The 22,437-nt window shown below is 34.3% G+C and overlaps 1 protein-coding gene across 4 annotated transcripts in view; it reads left to right on the forward strand.

Annotated features, from left to right (window-relative positions):
- The window catches only part of DPP10 (dipeptidyl peptidase like 10), a 1,292,066-nt gene that overhangs the window by 1,252,623 nt on the left and 17,006 nt on the right, over positions 1-22,437 (forward strand). For all 4 annotated transcript variants that reach the window (XM_030843834.2, XM_060302530.1, XM_030843833.2 and 1 more), the window contains 2 exons: positions 12,931-13,125; positions 13,823-13,877. In XM_030843834.2, coding sequence (XP_030699694.2) covers positions 12,931-13,125; positions 13,823-13,877 — 250 coding nt within the window. The remainder of the gene's footprint in view (positions 1-12,930; positions 13,126-13,822; positions 13,878-22,437) is intronic.

Here is a 22,437-nt window from a genome sequence, read left to right on the forward strand (position 1 = left end):
TCCATCAAGTCTTATCTTCCTGAAGCTTTCTTTCACCCTCTTCATCAGCCCATCTATATCCGATAACGATCTCCAATCGATGCCTCCTCCTACAGGGACAGCCTTCTGTTCAAAGTCTTTCCATATATCTTGAATCATATTGATCATATTGTTACTTTTCCCACTTTACCCCAATTTCGTAGGATGTTTTTATATACTATTTAGGGAATTTCTGACTCCCACTAGATTTTGCACCAATGTTTCTGAAGGAAAAATCCACGGTCTAGAAGTGAGTATTTAGAGAAACAATTTATAGAATGACTTATGAATATTTCAGCATCTTAAGAAATGTTAGAAATCTTTATTTTAATATAGTAATATATTCCATGTATTAAACAATGCCTTATTCATTTATGTCTTCCTCACAGCAACTAGTTTTTGCAGAGTAGCTCCACAAATTTGTGTTGAGTGAAGTGATTGACAACGGCCAGAAATCAGATGAATATGGTTATTACTACAGTTTACTACAGTTTCCCACTAAGCCATTTTAACTGGAGAGCATTATTCATTTTTATCTAGATATTTTCATCATTTAGTCAATGTTATTCATATCAGAGTCCTAGGACTTGGTCATCTTAATGGAAGTAAGCTGTTTGCCAGCTCTTTTTGTATAGTTATTCTGTTAAAAAGCAGGGTATAATTGGTACATTCATAGTGAGCGAAATTATCCAGCTACTCATCTCCAGCAGTCAAGTTAACATCACTACTTTTTTCATACACACATTTTCCTTTCAAAAAACAATATGGATATTATTTAAAATGTTGAATAACATTAGGTTCTTGGGACCATCGTGTCTTGTCTTGACCTTTGAACCAATGGAGTCCTCCAAGAGCCCACACTCTTCTTCAAGTCTCACACCAGGCATAGAGCATAACTGGACGAGTCAATTCTAATCTGTCACTCTGCTCTCTACCTACACTTCCTTTTCTGTAATGTATTGCTATATCCTCTCTCTTTCAGTTTCTTTTCCACTCTGCTGCTAGAGTGAACTTTGTGAGATCCATATCTGAAAATGTGGCTCTCCTGGGAAAAATCCTCTCATTATTGTTCTCCAATTGATTAAAAGTTCACATTTCCTAACACAGCATATAAAAGTCTTCATCTGTTGCCCACATATCTCTCCATCTTCATCTGGCTCCACCCACCCTCTAAAGAGACATTTAGTGCTCTAGATATTTTTAAAAACTGTTTTAAAAATGAAATACCAGGGGCTTCCCTGGTGGCGCAGTTGTTGAGAGTCTGCCTGCCGATGCAGGGGACACGGGTTCGTGCCCCGGTCCGGGAAGATCCCACGTGCCGCGGAGCGGCTGGGCCCGTGAGCCATGACCAATGAGCCTGCGCGTCCGGAGCCTGTGCTCCGCAACGGGAGAGGCCACAACAGTGAGAAGCCCGCGTCCCGCAAAAAAAAAAAAAAAAAAAAAAAAGAAATACCAGCTTCTCAATCATTTCTCTGTGTCTTTTTCCACAGTCTCCAAGTAACTTTAGTTTCTATTAAGACTTCGAGATGTATTTTTACATAATTCTATACACACCTCTGTTATAACATGAAACCACACCAGATTACATATATTTACTTTGCTGTCTCTTCTTTTAAACTATAAACTCATTGCTGATAACAACCCTTTTTGTATTGTTTTACCTTAACACAGTGCTTAGAGCATTATTTATGTTCATAAAATATTCATAGAATGAATGAATAAATGAATGTATGAATGAGTGAATATATGAATGAAGGAATACATGAATGAATAAACAAAGAAATCAATCAACCCTGAGTTAGTCATCAGGAATGAGTTAAATCAAAGTAGAGAAAAAAGAGAAGTAAATTATGAGAGTTTATAATGTGTTAAATCAGCCTTTAGGATGAGTCAAGTTTTCTGCAGTTTAGTTTTTCTCAGAAAAACGAGGTGTTTCTCATTTCTCTTAAAATCTTTCTGGATAAAGCTAAATAATGATTGGTTTTCATGCTATCTTTTTACTGTTTCTCTCTTACATTTGATTATTGAGATTATCTTCTTAAAATTATAGGATTTAATAATAGCTACCGTTTATTAAGTGTTTATTGTACAAGGGGCATCATGCTAAGGATATATAAATGCCATCTTTAATTCTTACAGAGACCAAGTGAGGTAAATATCACTTTCCTCAGTTTAACACAAGGAAGCTATGACTAAAATATGGCATGGATATTAACTCCAAGATCATGGGCAGGACAAAATTAGTGTTTGAACTCAAAGGTTTTTTCAATTTATTTTTCAGATCAAAAAGCTCTGCTGTTTCTATTACACAATACTCTACTTACATATCGCATTGCATGATAATTATTATTGGAAGATTATCAAAAATGCTGTCCAGAATCAATAGGGACTTCTCTAAAACCAAATTCATATAACCTTTCGTTCTTCCCACTTAACAGTTTGTGATAATCTCTAGAATGTAACATTTTCCACCTGTACCGTGTTAATGCTTTGGTGTAAAATAAAGATTATAAAGGACAAATTGTGGGATTGGGATTGACATATATACACTACTATGTATAAAATAGGTAACTAATGAGAACCTACTGTATAGCACAGGGAATTCTACTCAATGCTCTGTGGTGACTTAAATGGGAAGGAAATCCAAAAAAGAGGGGATGTACGTATACGTATAGCTGATTCACTTTGCTGTACAGCAGAAACTAACACAACATTGTAAAGCAACTATACTCCAATAAAAAGTTAATTTAAAAAAACCATGAGTAAGTTCCTAGATAGTCCACGTGAAAGATCAAATTCTCAATCCACACTATTTCATAAAATTCCAAATTCTAATCAGAGGGTTCACTTTATGGGAAGTCTTTACTCTCTTCACTTACTATGTGGATTCACAGACTTTTGAGCAGATCAGATTGTTAGAAGTAAGTTTGTTTTGTTTCCCAAGAGTAAAGACACACATATTCCAAAATTTCTATAACATTATTTGATTATCCACTTGTTCATGCCAAATACATACCCATTTCACTCTCAGTTTCTTACAAAGATAACACATTTGCTAGATGTAAATGGACAAGAGAGATAGCTAGTACTTGTCTCAGTGAGTCATTACTGCTTTGCCATGTAAGGGGGGTCAAACTTTAAATTTTAAGTTTCTGACTTTTCTCATTCTTGTTCATGTTGCTCATTTAAGTGAATGTAAAATGTACTCACACTGTAATACCCAGGAAATGAAGAAGAGAAAAGACAGTGGCATTTAATCTTGGTAATGGAAGGAGGGAAGGTGATCATTACTTTTTATATTATTCTTTAACAGATTAGAGCTTGTTCTTTCACAGTTTATAGATAATGCCTCTTAATGTCAGTATTAATTTCTTAGTACTGTTTAAAACTGTACACACTCAAAGTTGATGTATTAAGAAAATGTCACAGGGAAAAAAATTCTAAATTTACAAAAATGTGTATATAATATGTAAGACATAATATTCTCTTGACTATTCTTTTAAATTGATAGATTTATGTACATATACTAGTATAAAAATATATAGTCACTTCTATGACTTACATATTTATACCATTTTAGCTCTTTTCCTCTCTTAATACGGGTCTCAGATATTAATGGTTTCATATGAATGACATGAATGATGTGATATGGTTTCATATGAATAATGTCAATTGATTACCTTTTTGAAACATACAAGTATATTCTATATTTAAAGATATGCTTCCGAGTGCTTTTCATAAGAAATGTTTCCTAATTCTGTTTTTTTTTTTTTTGGTTTGGATGGTCACATATTAAGTCATAAATGTAAGGGTATAACTATAGTAGATCATTCTTTTCTTCTGTTTTAATTATTTATTTTTTTCTGAAATCTATGATAGAAGAAAACATTAACTATGTTACTAATTTGGCATGTCTTTGAAAGGTTAAACTAAGGATACTAAACATGGTGTTTTTCTCCTTTGGTAATCCAACAAAGCCCCAAGCTGACGGAGTGCATCAGTGACATTATGTTACTTATTCATAGTTAGCACTACAGTTATTATTATTTCTGTTTAACTAACACAATAATGTAAGCTAAGATTAAAGTTACCTGTGTTTATGTAGCCACATTTTTCAGTTGATAAATTGACATTTAGAATCCAGCTAAAGGATTCTAGTTAGGGAAAATGTATTGTATAACCACCATGTATTATTGAAGGTGAATGATGCCCTGTGTATGATAAAATGAAGGTTCAAAGTTTGTATATAATTAGTATCCATCCCTATATTATAAATCCATTGCAATCCATGATATACATCCTATGTATTGTATGCCTCAATGTTACACTCAAAACATTCTCATGCTGAATTGTATTCTGCTTTAGAAAATGAAAGGAGTTCTCTGGGGCTCTAGTGGTTAGAACTTGGCACTTTCACTGCCTTGGCCCCAGGGTTCAACCCATGGTTGGGGCACTAAGATCCCACAAGCCGTGCAGCACACACACACACACACACACGCAAAATGGAAAATGAAGAAATATGAGATTGTTGTGAAGATTGCCATCAGCTTCTTATTTTAATATACACATACTTCTATTTCTTTTGGAATATACCCATATTCCTTAAGCCAGCGTGTAGAATATTTTCCATTATAATATCTAAAACAGACCTTTTGCATAAAAGATTTACATGACAATTATATTCACAGAAAGAATGAGGTAGAGTCTCCTGTCGATCTGTTTATACAATGTGCTAAACTGTCTTTTGATTGTGAGTGATTTAGGTGTCAGTGTCTCAAAGGCCAGGGGGTGGATGAAGGGCTTTCTAGCTCCGTGATTACACAACCATCCCCAGCAACTGAAAATAAAGATCAACAAACCCCTTTCTCTTTCGACCTCCTCAACCACTCTGTTAGAAATTATCCCAAATGGAAATTGGCCAACAAATAAGAATTCATGTAGTAAGACTTCGACGGTAGGGATGATTAGGCGATTGGAACTTCCATTTCATTGCACAATTTCTGTCTACAAGACATCCCTGAGGCCTTTTTCTGTTGGTTCTCTTCTGATAATTTTATGTGCTGTCTAAGATGTTTATCCCGAGCTTAATTTTGTGTGGATAATACTAACAGTCCATTTTGGGGTTTTGTAGTTGGCTCATTAATATCCGTGCTGTTTAACATTTCAACCTGTGTTCCGATAAGCTCTTCATTCTTTGGCTTCCTATATCAATATAAATAACTTGATTTAAAGAACTGAATTCTGTTTTTTTTTCATTGCTCTAATGATAGTTTTATGCAGTTTTTATATCATGCTAAGGAGCAATCTCTAGCTTCTATTCAAGAGAAACCAAAGAGCAAAATAGAATTGAATTTCCTTCCAGACAAGGAAGAATGCCTTTAGCAGACAGAAATTGACCCTGATGTGTGGAAGGCTATTCTACTAAAAATCGAAGGAGGAAAAGAAGAGAAGTGAGAAGAGCAGTAGGGTATGGATGAGAAAAGATGCAGTTTTATTAACACAAAATACCCTCCCAAATTTGAGATCAAATTTTGATCAAGAAAAAATATTAAATTTATTGTCTGAGCAGCTTCTTGAATATAAAGAAAACTATTGAAAAAAAATAATGCCTCAAAAAAATAAAAAGACCTAATATCTATGTCATAAGTTCTATAAATCAGAAAGGTATATGAGGGTAACATTCTCTTGTTTTACTGGTTCCAGAAGAAGTATATATCTGTGGAATCAAAAGAAAGAATTTACACATACAGAGACATACAAATTACACTCAGATGCATAATCACATGTGACTATGTGTAGAAAGAAATCAGTTACACAGAAAAAACCAAATACATACATATTCATTCATTCTAAGTTAACTGAAAGACCCACCCACTGTGAAAAGTAGAACACTTTTACTGCAACTGAATTTTTCGTCCTTTGGACTGAGCCAAATAAGAAAAACTTGATTTTTATAATATAAAAGCTCAGGACTTATCACTGCAGAGTTGCCTAGGGATGGCCAGGTTTGGGAGCTCAGCTTCCTTGAGAGGAATGGAAGATGAAACAGTCAAGTCCCATAGCATTGACCAGAACATTGGGTTAATATTTAACAAACTACAAACTGGACACTTTGCTAAGCAATTTATATATATATATTATTTTATTTAATATTTACCATAACTCTACTAGGTAGACACTATTATTATCATCTTCCACACCAAAGCAAACTTAGGCATAGGGAAGGGAAGGCACTTGTCAAAGCCACTGGGCCTGGGCTCAACTCATTTTGGTTTTACCAACATATTCTGTACCCTTTTCATGATAACATCTCACATCACTATAAGGTTCAGGTCATTAATATAGGCAATATTTTCTAAAAAGTTTAACATGGGAAAGATCTATGAATGAAAGTATACAAACACAGGTGATGGAGGATAACACAACTTGAGAATTTGTTTGATAAGCCTAACTTTCTATGTATTATCAGGTAGACCACGGGGTCTGGTTAGAGGCATGAATAAACTTGTCCATATCAAACGCTTCCCTAGTTGTAACTCCATGGAAATTAATTCAGCCAGAAATTATATGTAAACAAACCAGGGATCAGAAACTTGCAGGTTATATTATATTATAATATTCCTAATGGAAGAAGATGAGGATGTGAACAAGAACCTGTTCTATGACAGAAAAAAAAGAATGTTATTTCTTATATGATGTAGTATATATATGAAAAAACTCATTCCACCAATCTGCATGTAGGACAATCCTTCCATGAGAGGGAAGTCTATGGATAATAAAATGAGAAATAGAAGGAATTGGCCAAGAAGCCCTTGACCAATGTATGTATCTGCATGTATTGATATATATTGCTTGAAACAGGATAGATTTCATTAGCTTTTAGATGTACTTACGTTATAACTAAGTCATCGCTGAATATAAATTTTTATAAATTTCAGGTTAAGACAAGACAAATATCGTTTCACTCTACTCATGTCAAACTCATGTTCTATTGTGAAATGAGTTCTCTCCTAAAGAACAAAATCAAAAGCGCTGACAATTCATTTTCCTTAAGAATGTACTGTGATGCAGCTCTCTGCAGCATCAGTTTCTTTTCCCTTATCTGGCCTTTCATTCTGTCTGTCACCCTTCTTTCCACACTCTTTTTTAGTTTACTATCTCTAAAATAAAATTGCAACACAGCTCTCCCTGAGTCTAGCTCTTATCTAGCACTTATGCAGCTGAAGTTGGTCTATTCTAAGCCTAAAAAGAGCAAAGAACCAAGATGACAAGCAATTTTCTCTGTCCCCTCCTTCCACAACCCAGTAGACACAGATACCCAGCTGTTGTATAGCGGTTTTGAAATTCTGCCTTGTAGGAAAAAGAAACATTCTGCCATTCAATAGATCACTCATGGAAAGTTCTCTCACTGGTAAATATTTTCCTTGTTTATCTAGCCAAAGTTTTCGTGGTAAGGAAAAGGCTTTTAAAAATGTACTCTATGTGATCTTAACTATTTACAACACATTATTCTATAATGAAAACAATAAATGAAGATAAAAAGAGCATATAATTGCCAGAGTAACTCAGCATATTGATAACAAAGTCAAAACCTATCCTTTCTGAACGTAAATCCAGCTCTTTTCATGAATTTATATAGCATTTTGTGAACCTGACCAAACGTACTCCGAACAAATCTCTTCACTTTAATTCAGTTTTTGAAATAGGTGATGTTTTGTTATGTCATAAAGTGGCTTGTTTTGTCATTTTAAAGGTCTATTGAATTTTGTGTGTTTTGCTCAGCCTTTTTTCTTTATTTCATTATTTGCTTATATCATGTTCTCTTCATCCACGCAGAGACATTGAGTGTTCAAGGTATTAAAACAGATGTGAACTCTACCCTCAAAGACCTTAACTTCTAAGAAAAGTTTAGTCTTAAGTTGATTTTGCTGCCTGTGTTAGGAAGTGGACACATTTCATATTGCTGTGACCTTTTCACTGCTTAAAACACATGGAATTGTTCTTTTCATACAACTTTCAACAAAATTGTGTGTCCCTATTCTCAACCTTGAAACACTGTTCTTTATATGTCCCCAGAGATTTCTGAGACAGAGAGAGTAAAGCAAAACCATATCAAAAAAAGGATGCGGCAGACACTCAGAGGAAAACAGAGGAGGCACATGAATGGGAGCTCACCAATTCTGCATGGCCAATACATACACGAGTTGTGATACCCATTTATTATATGACGGATGATTTGGTTTACAGTACCTTCCTTGTGGTCATCCCTACAGCCATATATCGTTTCCTACTTCATCAAATAAGTAATATTTTCTTGCCTTTATTTGTTGAAAAAAATTTCTGGTGAACACTGTGAAAAATCTCCCCCTTGCTTCTGCAAGTCTCTGGCTTGTTTCTTATACAGGCAGTGCTTACCATCATAATCCATGTTCTAATTGATATTGAAATAGATATGCCTGTATTCTGCACCAAGAAAGAAAGAACAACACACCCAACTAGACAGAGAAATGTGTTAAAATTATTGGCTGATAATAGATTATAACATTTTGTGTTCTAACACTGAAAGCAGGTGAAGCAGAGCAAATGAATGAAATTGTATATTTTTCCTGGGTATTGCGAGCATGAGTAAGGAATTGAGTTTTTGCTTTGAAAAATCTACAATCACCTATTAATCATAAGTTTGAAAAATGTGCCTTATTTTAAACTATATTTTTTCTTTTCTTTTTTTATTGAAGTATAATTGATTTACAGTATTGTGTTAGTTTCAGGTATACAGCATAGCGACTCAAGTTTTTTGCCGATTATGTATCATTTAAGTTATTGTAAGATATTGGGTATAATTCCCTGTGCTATACAGTAATTCCAGGTTGCTCATCTATTTTATGTATGGTAGTTTCTATCTGTTAATCCCATACTTCTAATTTGTCCCTCCCTCTCTCTCCCCTTTAGTAATCATAAGTTTGTTTTCTATGTCTGTGAGTCTATTTCTGTTTCATATATAGATTTATTTGTATTTTTTTTTAGATTCCAAATATAAGTGATATCACATAGGGTTTGTCTTTGTCTAACTTACTTCGCTAAGCATACTATTTTCTAGGTCCATCCACGTTGCTGCAAATGGCAATATTTCACTCTTTTTTATGGCTCAGTAATATTGCATCCTATATACAAACCACACCTTCTTAAGCCAATCAACTGCTGATGGGCACTTGGGTGGCTTCCATGCCTTGGCTATTGTAAATAATGCTGCTATGAAAATTGGGGTGCGTGTATCTTTTGGTATTATGGTTTCCTTTGGATATATGCCCAGGAGTGGGATTGCTGGATGATATGGTAGTTCTATTTTTAGTTTTTTAAGGGACCTGTATACTATTTTCCATAGTGGTTGCACCAATTTACATTCCCACCAACAGTGTACAAGGGTTCTCCTTTCTTCACACCCTCTCCAGCATTTATTGTTTGTAGGTTTTTTGATGATGGCCATTCTGATTGGTGTGTGGTGATACCTCATTGTGGTTTTGATTTGAATTTCTCTAATAATTAGTGATGTTGAGCATCTTTTCATGTGGCCTGTTAGAATCTGTATGTCTTCTTTGGAAAAAATGTCTAGTTAGGTCTTTTGCCCATTTTTTAAATTGGGTTGTTTTGGTTTGGTTTTTTGAGCTGTTTGTATATTTTGGATATTAACCCCTTGTCGGTCGCATTGTTTGCAAATATTTTCTCTCACTCAGTAGGTTATCTTTTCATTTTGTTAAAGGTTTCCTTTGCTGTGGAGAAGCTTTTAAGCTTGATTAAGTCCCATTTGTTTATTTTTGCTTTTATTTCTTTTGCCTTGAAAGACTGATCTAAGAAAATATTTGTATGATTTATGTCAAAGCGTGTTTCGCTTATGTTCTCTTCCAGGAGTTTTATGGTGTCATGTCTTACATTTAGATCTTTAAACAATTTCGGGTTTATTTTTGTATATGGTATGAGGGAATATTCTAAATTTCATTGTTTTACATGTAGCTGTCAAGCTTTCCCAACACCACATGTCAAAAAGACTGTCCTTTCTCAACTGTATATTCTTGCCTACTTTGTTGAAGATGAATTGACTATAGGTGCATGGGTTTATTTCTAGGCTCTCTTGCCTTAGTAACTAACAACATGCTGATAATTGCTCCAAAGGATCTGTTGATTGCACTTTTTAATTTTCTTATGAACCTTTGGTATCTTTGACCATCTAGAAAATGGAAGACCCCTTGGTATAACAGCTCCTACTGCATGGTATAATATCTTGATCCATAGATATTTCTCAATTTAATTACTGGCCAAAATCTTTTATACAGTTTTCCATTTTGAACTATAAGGAAATATGCTCAGTATAAGTAAAAGTGACTTCAAACAAAAGAGTAATAGTAACAGTTTCTATTGTTCAGTAAATCTAATAATAATCTTATATTGCTTACTATATTTCACAAAGTATTTTCAAATACATGATGCCATTTAATGCTTACAAAACACTTTGAGGAAAACAAGACAGTATTTTACCATTATTAAAGATAAGGAAACTGAGTCATAGTGTTTTAGTATCTTCCCTATCTATGTTCAGAGTGAAATTGGGACTTAAACTGTCATATTTTTACTCAGCTTAAATGTTGAAGTTAATGCTGTATCTTGTCCTCTGTGAATCATATTCTGTTTTCTAATATTTGCAATAAATCCCCAAGCTTCAAAGTACAGGATTTATTAAGCTTTTTAAGGTCCTTCCATTTTAAACTTCACTGGAGTCTACTTTCCCTGAAACTGTCTAGTTCAACAAGCATTCTCTATGTTCTCCAGGCACCAGAAAGTGTGCCACGCACGGTGATTCATGCTCTTTCTCAAATGGTACACAAGTTACATCAGTATCATCTGGGAATGTGGAAAAAATAGCCATTTCAGACTTCACTCTGAACTAGGCAATTGGAATTCTAGGCAAAAGCACATGGAAATGTGTAGTAACAATTCCTAATAATCTGATCAAGAGGTAAATTGCAAAACCTAAAATAAATTAAAAATTAAATTAAAAAAAAGAGATAAAGGTGGCAAACACTGTGGAAGGACAAAACAGTTCTATATTTGGAATCACAGGATCACCATTAAATGTGTGATTTAGGAAGGCATGGAGTAGGTCATTATTAAAACCCTTCCGTGGCACAATTTCTTTATTTACAGTGTAGGAATAATAATACATTGGAATGCAATAAGCCATGCGACAGGCAACTTCCTCCCCAGAAAGGTTAAGTAACTTTTGTTGGTGTATAGTAAATAAGATAAAGGATCTTAAGTGCTTAGATCATAGAAGGCCTTTGTATCAGTTTATTAGGGCTGACATAGCAAAATAACACATACTACGTATTTTAAACAACAGAAATTTATTTTCTCACCGTTCTAGAGGCTCAACATCCAAGAGCTAGATGTCAGCAGGCTTTATTTCTTCTGAGACCTCTCCTTGGCTTGCAGATCGTTGCCCTCTTGCTGCCTCTTCCCATGTTCTTTTCTCTGTGCATGCACACCCCTAGGGTCTCTCTGTTGTCCTCATTTCCTCTTGCAAGGACACAGGTTGGATTGGATTAAGGTTCACTCTAATAGCCTCATTTCAACTTAATCACTACTGTAAAGGCACTGTCTCCAAATACAATCAGATTCTGAGATAGTGGACGTTGGAGATTCAACATATGGATTTTGAGAGACACAATTCGTTCCATAACAGCATTCAGTAAATTTTAGTTGTCTAACATTTTGCCCTATTCCCTACCTCCTTCTTTACCCAACTCATTGGTCCCACACAACCTCTGTATCTGCTCAGTTCTATTTGCTGCCCAGAAGTTATTTCCTTTAGCAAATCTGATAACCTAAAACTTGTTAATGATGATTAATTTGTGTATTGGTATATTTTAATGCTTCAAAGCAACACATTTGCATAAACTTGAAGGCAAGTTTGGTGTCTTCACAGGAGAGTGAGTAGGGTGAAGATTTCTAGTATGCAGCCCAACTATAAATGGAGATCTTTTCAGAGAGTTAGATGTTTTGTTACTCTTAAAATCTATCACGTGGACCACTGTGTTTTTGAACTGTACCTAGGTTTGGACCTAGATCATCTGTGTGATTTTATGAGAGTCTGCTTTTTTACCTGTTCTATATTCTGGAAAATAAATTATAAATACCATAGTAGTGTGACATTTTAAAATTGTATCACCTTTTCCCTCTGGACAGAATGTTCATGATTTATAATTTGTGTTTCCATCTTTACTTTTAGCTTTCAAATTTTTCAAACATATGCGTGTCTGCTTCCTTTTCTTGCTGTCAAATTTAGTGATAAAAAAGAATTTTTCCTCACTGTTTGCTTAAATTCTTCTCAGTGAGAATTACTTCACAAAAAACAATTCAGGAAATATTAATGCAGTATTTCTTTTTGAATCTGACGTGCTTTAGGATCGTACATTTCTTGTTAAATTATTATTAAGCTTCCATGACTGATTCCTCTCTCTGTCAGACCCTTTGGCCCTTGTATACCATCTGCAAAACATTTCTAAAACACACTGTCTGTAAGAAATCCAGTAAAGTGGGGCCTGTATGTCAACTTGATGATCATTCTTTAGATATGCCTATGGAAAGTGTGTGCTTTTTTCTTTATTTTTCTCTTTTTAAAATGGGTTAAATAATTTCTCATAAACAGTTTTAAATTCTGTTTCATATTTTCATTTCATTCAAAGAGCTTTTCATTTGAAAATTTACAAAGGAAAATGACGTTTATATTTTCAGGTTTAATATCAAGAATTAAGAGAAATTTTAATAGCCAACATGGGTCTTTTCCATAATTATTAACCAATAAATTTCGACCACATTGTCAGTTGTTCTTGTTTTGGTCAAATGTGTTGATATTTGCAGGGATGAAGAGCCAGGAGGCCAGCTGGTTACAGATAAGTTCCATTTTGACTGGGATTCAGTACTTGTTGGCACGGGTAACGTCATCACAGCACGGTTTGATGGCAGAGGAAGTGGATTCCAGGGCCTGAAAATTTTGCAGGAGATTCATCGAAGGTTAGGCTCAGTGGAAATAAAGGACCAAATAGCAGCAGTGAAGTAAGTGAATGTACATTTTCTTATCGTTTTTCCTGTAATGAGAAACTAGATATGTGATATAGAATACTTAGCATTAGTAAATGCTAAGAGATTTATATTTTAATGATTAAACAATTTTCTAAGTTAATCATAAAGACTGTTGTATTTTTTCAAGTATCTTTCACTCTCAGTGACAAAAGAATTATCATACTTCCCCCTCTGGAATTAGAATCCACTTTGGACTTATGAAAATGGGAGAGACCTTAATTAAACTACTATATTATTTATTTACAATAATCCACAATGTCTATTATTGTCCCAGTTAATTACAGTTCTTGAACTTTCACAGATACCTTTCCCACATTGGCATGAAAAAGTGACCTGAGAAAACTAGTAGGTTCTTTAAAACAGTATACAGACATTAGCTAGGATATTGTTAAAATACAGATGTTGATTCAGTAGGCTGGTAATGGGCCCAAGACTCTGCATTTGTAACAAGCTAACAGGTGTGATACCCAAACTACTGCACCACCACTCTGAGTAGCAAGATTTTGGTAAACAGGACCCTTCTACATGAATAGAGCTGCAACCACTAAAGCAGTCTCGTTTGACCTCTGCTTTGTTCTGTTTTGTTTTTTTTCTTGTTGCTAAGAATGGATTTCTATGGTTCATTTAACTCAAGAAGTCATAGCTATAATTTTTTCTTTTTTCATTTCAGATTTTTACTGAAACAGCCATACATTGACTCCAGAAGATTAAGCATTTTTGGAAAGGTAAATAGTAGAAATATGTGTGTGTACATTATGTGTTTGTATATGTACTTGCATAACTACTTTCTTCATCTTACTATAATTTCTCTGTATTATCCTTTAAAATATAATATTGTAATTAATATTATATAAATTCAGTTATTTATTAATCTGGCAACTGTTTACTGAGTATCTTTAATTGATGCATGGTGTTAGAAATAGAGCAACAATAGGACAAAAAAAAGGAATCATTTTCAGGAAGATTATCTTCTAAAGAGGAGAAGGAGAAAGTAAATGGATAAATGAAAAACATAGTTTCATCTGGTATTAAATCTTATAAGGAAAACAAACCAAGATAAACTTGACGGATAAAAGATAATTACAGGAAGGGCCAATGTTATTAAATTGAGTGGTCAAGTAAGGCCCCTCTGATTTAAGTGATATTTAGGCTGATACCTAAATAACAGGAAGGAGTCAGTCATGCAGCGCTATTGAGGGAGCAATTTCTCCAAAGAAGGAACAAGCACCACAGCCTTGGGGAAGACAACATGGCTTAGAAACTAAAAGGTGACTGGGGGCTTCCCTGGTGGCGCAGTGGTTGAGAGTCCGCCTGCCGATGCAGGGTACACGCGTTCGTGCCCCGGTCTGGGAGGATCCCACGTGCCGCGGAGCGGCTAGGCCCGTGAGCCATGGCCGCTGGGCCTGCGCGTCCGGAGCCTGTGCTCCGCAACGGGAGAGGCCACAACAGTGAGAGGCCCGCGTACAGCAAAAAAAAAGGTGACTGGAATGCATAATTATGTCTTCTGTGCTTACTGTATGATATTTACTTCCTTTTAAAATTTTTTTATTAAAGTATAGTTGATTTACAATGTGGTATTAGTTTCTGGTGTACAGCCAAGTGATTCAGTTATTCATATATATATATATATGTATTCTTTTTCATATTCTTTTCCATTATGGTTATTTAGAAGATATTGAGTATCGTTCCCTGAGGATATTTACTTCTTATAGCAATAATTTTTATGTCAAGTTCAATATCATCTTCACAGTAAGAAATTAAACCCCATATAGATATTTATTGAGCACCTAGTTTATACATATCACTGGGCCAGACATTATAAAGATACTAAGATGACAGGAAAGAGATTTTGTACTATTTTAGTTTAGAGACAAAGCAAATTCTTGGCCTTCATTGATTTAAACGAAATACGTTCTACTATTCATAATGAACCCAAAGACTCATGACAGCAAGTAACTGGTACTTTTACTGGGGCACAAACTTTAGTGGTGTACACTGACAAGTGGGTCCATGAAAATCTACTTAACACATAGTAAAATATAAAACAACATGCATCACTACCATTCTCCCCCCACTTCAATCTGCAGTGCATCATGTTTTTGCTATATTTAATTCAGTCAGTGTCAGTAATATTTAAGAGTTCAATAAAAATATTTTGTGAATAATGCTCCTCTCACATAAGTACAAACAAATAAATAAATAAAAGCCCACCACTAGCAGTAAAGATATTAGTGAAAAAATGAAAATATCTAAGAAAGTGATCATTCCAAAGAAATGAAAATGCTATAGATGCATCAACAAGTGCATATAGTAAAGTCTTATCAGATGCTGCAGCATGGATGAAACTTGAAGACATGTGCTTGGTGAAGTGAGCCAGTTACAGAGGGACAAATACTGTTTTATTCAACTTACATAAAATATCTAGAGTAGGCAAGTTCATGGTGGTTGCCAAGGCTGGAGGGAGGAAAAAGGAAAGTTGTTTTTTTAATGGGGGTAGCATTTCAGATTAATATGAATACACTTGACATGACTGAGCACTTAAAAGTGGTTAAGATGGTAAATTTTACATTATGTGTTTCTTACCACAGCAAAAGATGCATATCGTAGAGAACATTTTACCCTTTCGTGGTCCTAATATACGTAATACTTTACAAAGGACTTAGAGCTTATGTATTTCAGGGCTGTACTTGTATACACATAAATGAGTATAAAAGACCAAAGGAGCTATGCAAACATTTATGAATATGGAAGTTTAGCAAAGATTTGGAAAGTTGTAAAATGCATTATGAAGACAGTGAAACATGAACTGGATGTTGAGAATCATTCAGCAAGTAGAAGACAAGGAGAAGAGTTTCATGTAAATGCAGTGTCAGTGAGGAGAGCCTGTTTGGAGAACATGAAATAAAGTAATTGACTAAAATTAAGGCTCACATAAGGAGGTGACAGTTGACAGCACTGAGAGGAAGCCTGGGCACAGATCTCAGTGAGTCCTCCATATAAACTAGAAAATATAGATGTTCGTCTAGAAACATGGGGAAATAAAACTGGAGCCTTCAGGTTTAGAATTTCAAAAATCTTATGTTTATCATTGTATTAGGGTCTGTAGCATTGTATTAGGGGACTGCTGAGTCTCAGGCAATTTACTCTGGCAATCTAAATATAGGATAAACTGACATAGGATATAAACAAACAAAAACATAACTAGATATATTTTAAATGGAAAAATATTCCATTTCGATTTAAAAAAATATGCATATCTTTGACTAAGTTATAACTCAGAAGGTGGCTTTCTTAGCATATAAAAGAATGTTGTTAGGGGCTTCCCTGGTGGCGCAGTGGTTGAGAGTCCGCCTGCCGATGCAGGGAACACGGGTTCGTGCCCCGGTCCGGGAAGATCCCACATGCCGCAGAGCGGCTGGGCCCGTGAGCCATGGCCGCTGAGCCTGCGCATCCGGAGCCTGTGCTGCGCAATGGGAGAGGCCACAACAGTGAGAGGCCCGCGTACTGCAAAAAAAAAAAAAAAAGAATGTTGTTAGCTTTAAGACTCAGTAGGTCTTGTGATTTTTCTTAATGTACTTGTTTTATTTCAGTATCAAATTGTGTTAAACTCATAAAATTTGCTGAGGAATTATGTTCTTTTTTTAATTGTTGGGAAAAGCTTGCTTAGAATTGGAGTTAGATTGTAAAGTATCTGGGGTTATTGCTTTCTTTGTTAGAAAAAATTTAATTAATGTTTAAATGTATTTAATCAATACAGGACTATTACGATTTTTCCATTTCTTCTGGAGTCAGTTTTAGTACTTTTTGTTTTTCTTCCAGTTTTATTGAGATAAAATTGACATACAGCACTGTATAAGTTTAAGATGTACAGCGTAATGATTTGACTTACATACATCATGAAATGATTATCAGAATAAGTTCAGTGAACAGCCATTATCTCATATAGATATAACATTAAAGAAATAGAAAAACATTGTTTTCCTTGTGATGAGGACTCAAGATTTACTCTTTTAACAATGTTCATATACAACATACAGCAGTATTAATTATATTTATTGTGTTGTACATTACACCCCTAGTACTTATTTATCCTATAACTAGAAGTTTCTACCTTTTGACTGCCTTCATCCAGTTCCCCCACTCCCCACCTCTATGGCACTACATTAGTTCCTGTTACACAGCATAGTGATTTGATATTTCTATACATTTCAAAATGATCACCAAGCTAAGTCTAGTTACGATATGTCACCATACAAAAATAATGCATAATTTCTGACTATATTCCCCACACTGTACATTTTACACCTGTGACTCATTTATTTTGTAACTGGATGTTTGTATCTCTTAATTTGTGTTTTGTACTTTTAAAAGTATTCTTTCCATTTCATATATTATTCAAGAACATTCTCAAAGTGTAACGTATCCTCTTATTACATGTTTAATCCTTTTACTAGTGGTGGCAGTGTCCCATTTGGACTCCCGGGTTGGCTTATTAGTGCCCCTTTGCTCTTGCTGAAGCACCTCTTCTGCTCTGGGCTGCCTGCACTCACTCTTGCACTTGCTCTTGTCCCCCCTGTCTTCTCCCTTTCATCTCTCCCTCCTTTTCCATGAACCATATTTTGGGCTTAATTTTTCTTCTCCATTTATCTTTGTTTTCTATTTCACTAACGTCTACTCCTCGTGTTATTACATTTTCTTCTATCTTTTATCCAATATTGTTTTTAAATTACTATGTTGAATGTCTAGCTTATTAGTTTTTAGCATTCTTCCTTTCAAATATAAGCCTTTGAGTTATGAAATCCCTTTGCAGTACTCCCTTAGGTACTTCCCACTGGTACTAATGTAGTACTTTTAAAATTTAATGTATGTATTTCTCAATTTCCAGGGTAAGTATGCCCTCTGAATTGTTTTTATTATTTTTATTCCAATATTTTTATAGAAGTTTTGGTAACTTTCTATAATTGACTTTGGTTATAACTGAATTGTAATCATAGAATTGACTAGAATAACAGAAATCCTTTGAAACCTCAGTTGATTCATGACTTAGGAAAGGAATGATTTATAAAACTTTCACCTCTGCTTAAAAGATTTAGTGTTACACATATGCCCGTTTAATCAAACTTGCCCATCATGATGTTCAAGTCATAAACTTACTTTATGATTTATTTTGTCTCTAATTTCCAAGAAAGCTGTATTAAAATGTCACATTATAATGGTGAATTATTCAGTTTCTCCTTAGTAGGCTAATTTAGTCTTTATATTTTAAGACTATTTTTATTCATTCCCTCCAAGTTCAGATTATTATATCTTCTCAGAGAACTGAATCTTTTTTTGTTTTTCACCAATCCAGTTTATTTCTATTAATTTTTTGTTTTATGGATTTTTAAAAAATATTAAAATTACAACACCAGCATTCTTTTGACTAGTACACATTGTTTTTGCTTTTCTATCTTACCATTTTCAAACTTCATCCTCACAATTTAGGTATTTGAAGATTGCATTTATTTATATAAATTGTGATTACCGATACATTTAAGTGTTATAGTTTTCATCATTTCTGCCTACTGTCTTATTTGTTCTATTTTTTTTCCTTTCTTCCATTCATCTTAAGTTTTTTTTTCTTTTTTCTCTTTTTTTCCTTTTTCTGAATATATTTTTGGTTTTGTTGTCTGCTTTTGCAAGGAATTGCCAAACATGTTCCAAAGGAGTTATATCATTTTATTTTACCAACTGCTGTATATGAGAGTTCCAGGTGCTCTACATCCTTACCAACAGAGTATCATAAGTCTTTTTAATTTAGAAGTTCTCTGATGATTAATAATATTGATCATTTTTTCATGTGTTTATTGACATATATATATATTTTTAACACAACTGATTTATTGACCATTTATGTTGTGCAACAGACACTTACGTTTTAAGGTTTACTAAATCAGAGGGAGTATATTATAGTCACAAATTTGTCCCTCCCTTTTTTCAACTTTTAAACTGAGGTACAATTGACATACTAAAAATCATCATTACACAATAATAGTGTATCTAGAAATGAGATAGTAGAAGTTCTTTCATCTTGTTCTTTTTCAGAATTCTTTTGTCTCATCTAGGTATTGTATTTCTTTAAAAATTTTAGAATCATCTTTTGTAATTTTACAAAATAGACCATGGGGATTTTCATGGGAATTGTATTGTATTGTATTTCACGGGAATTGTATTGTATCTCCCTAGATCACCTAGCGAGAACTGACATCTAAGAAATATTGACACTTTCATATTTTTCAAGATATTTTTCTTTGGTGTTTTTTACTTTCTCCAATATGTGTACAGTTATGAATTTTTTTTATTAATCATATTTGGGTTTTGATGGGTTCTCTGTGCTTTGTCTTCCATCAGTTCCATCAAAATTGGAATTTTACATATGGAATCCTTTAAAGCTTATGTTGCATTTGTATTTTTGTATTTGTTTTTGTTTTTCTTTTAATTACACTTATATGGTAAATTTGGTCTGCAAACAACAGTGTGGACTTATGGCTCAAATTTTTAGTTAAGGTTAATTTTTTTTCATTGATTCAGTACAAGTTCATAAGAATTAAAAACAAAATCATTTTCATCAATCCTTTTGTGCAGCATAATTATCTCTTGTCATCTTCAGACAACCCTTTAGGGGTCTAGCTTTGTGCAGTCTCCCTTTAGATCAGGGGTCCTGAACCCCTGGGCCATGGACAGGTACCAGTCTGTGGCCTGTTAGGAACTGGGCTGCACAGCAGGAGGTGAATGGCGGGCAAGTGAGCGAAGCTTCATCTGTATTTACAGCCACTCCCCATTGCTCACATTGCCGCCTGAGCTCCGCCTCCTGTCGGATCAGCAGTGGCATTATATTCTCATAGGAGCATGAACCCTACTGTGAACTGTGCATGCGAGGGATCTAGGTTGCATGCTCCTTATGAGAATCTAATGCCTGATGATATGAGATGGAGCTGAGGTGGTGATGCTAGTGCTGGGGAGTGGCTGCAGATACAGATTATCATTAGCAGAGAGGTTTGACTGCACAAGAGACCATAATAAATCAGTTGCTTGCAGACTCATATCAAAACCCTATCAGTGAGTGGCAGGTGAAAACAAGCTCAGGGCTCCCATGATTCTGCATTATGGTGAGTTGTATAATTATTTTGTTCTATAATTACAATGTAATAATAATAGAAATAAAGTGCATGATAAATGTAATGCACTTGAATCATCCCAAAACCATCCTCCCCACAACCCCTGGTCTCTGGAAAAATTGTCTTCCACAAAACCAGTCCCTGGTGCCAAAAAGGTTGGAGACCACTGCTTTAGACCTATTGTATGGAATCTATGCATTTTGTCTACCTCATGCACTGAGTCATCATAGCAGAAGGTTAAAATCACTTGCATTTGCAAAACAAAGAAACAAACAAAATTGGCTTTATGCTTGTTTACCTCTCGGTTTTCCAGTTTTCAGTTAATATCTGGCCTCTGTGGATTCATAACCTTTGTGCCAGTTCAATGTTGTGTTCAGAATTACTTTTAGTTGTTTAGTTCTCTTTCTCTTTTTTTTAACTACCACTTTGTATTTACTTTTTTGTTTTTGTTTAGTTTGGGGTTTGTTTTCAGTTGAGTTGATTGAGATATCAGTTTCACCAAATACTAGTAATGGAACTGCCACACTTCTGTTTTTACCATCAAAGAGGCTAGAGCAGTGTTCCCTTCAAAGATTTCAGGCTGAGTTAGAATTTAGTGTGAAAAGTGTTATGATTCATTTGAGATATTCCCTCTGAAAAAAGAAAGAAGAATGGCAGCAGTAGTGCCAGGAATTTACCATCTTTAATCAACTTATTTCCTTTACATTTATCACTATATAATTGAATTTCTAGGTCTTGCTTTTTCTCCCTTTGGTCTAAAATTCATCCTGTTTTATATGGTCTATATATTTATATCTATATCTATATCTGTATCTGTATCTATATCTACATCTACCTAGCTAGATAACTGATTTCATCCATTATAATTGAGTTTGTCAGCAGAAATTAAATTTACTTCGAAGTTTTGAGGTACATTGCATTGTTGGTCTCCATAAAGCTGAAATAGGGAACTCCAAGAAACTGGTTGATATTTTTTATTTTGTGTGTGATTCATTCCAGTATAATCTTTCAGAATTTGGAAAGCAATTCTAATCTATTCTTTCTAACCATGTAAGCTGATTAAGAAGTATAGAATTTTTAGTATTTCTAAGAATGTGTTTTGTGTTAAATAATATATATTTTTAGACAATATCCCTACCTATTTTCTATTTATGGAAATATTAAGCCTATAAACGCCAGGAAAGCATTGATTAAATAAATGCATTCTCTTCTAAAACTGTCACTACTTTTAGATACTAAAGAAACTACTAGAAATAGGTATTAGAGGAAAACTTCAGCTAGCATAGAAGATAATGTTTGGCTTTTTATATCCAATTTCATTTCAATATTTCATGGGTAAACAAAATTATACTAAAAAGTTGTAACTATTACCTAAAATGGATCTTAAGGATACTCCAGTAGTTATTTATTGTTCCAAATGAACTTTCTTCAATATAGTTAAGCTGAAATTCTTATTGGTTATAAGTATTCCTTCTACCTTTCTGCTTCAGTATTTTTGTTCATGCCTTTTAATTTATTTCTAATAACAGCCTCAAGCTGGTACATTGCTTTTATAATTCTATCTCTTATTAAGCCTCATTCAGAGGTCGTTTTCTCCATAAATTATTCACTAAATCTCTCCCACTTGAAATCATCATTCCCTCCTATGTACTCAAAGAATACTTTGTCAGTAGCTTCTCATATTCATTATACCATCATGCAATGTATTATATTTATTTGTATTCTTGTTCATTTCTTATGATAGACTATAAGCCTTTTCAGGGTATTTATGCTTTATTTGATTTTTTGTTGCAAAGGAATTTGAACTGAACTCATGTCATGCTCTTTCCTTCATCTGGAATTCTCTCTTTCCCACCAGATAGCCAAACCTTATCATTTTGGAGGGAGGTACACAGAGTTTCTTGGCTTTCTAGCTTTAGTGTTTTCATCAAATTTGGAAAATGTTCAGTTATTACTTCAATTTTTTTTGTTGTTGCTGCCCCCTTTCTCCAGGGATTGCAAATAGGTGTGTAATTAGGCCAGTTGAATTTTTCCCTAAACTCACCAAAACTATATTAATTTTTAAAAAATATTTTTCTCTGTGTGCTTCATTTTGCTGCTGTGCCTTAACTGTACTCTTCCAGGCAGG

Source organism: Globicephala melas, chromosome 7 (genome assembly GCF_963455315.2).
Source record: "Globicephala melas chromosome 7, mGloMel1.2, whole genome shotgun sequence".
In the NCBI taxonomy this organism is placed as follows: Eukaryota; Metazoa; Chordata; class Mammalia; order Artiodactyla; family Delphinidae; genus Globicephala; species Globicephala melas.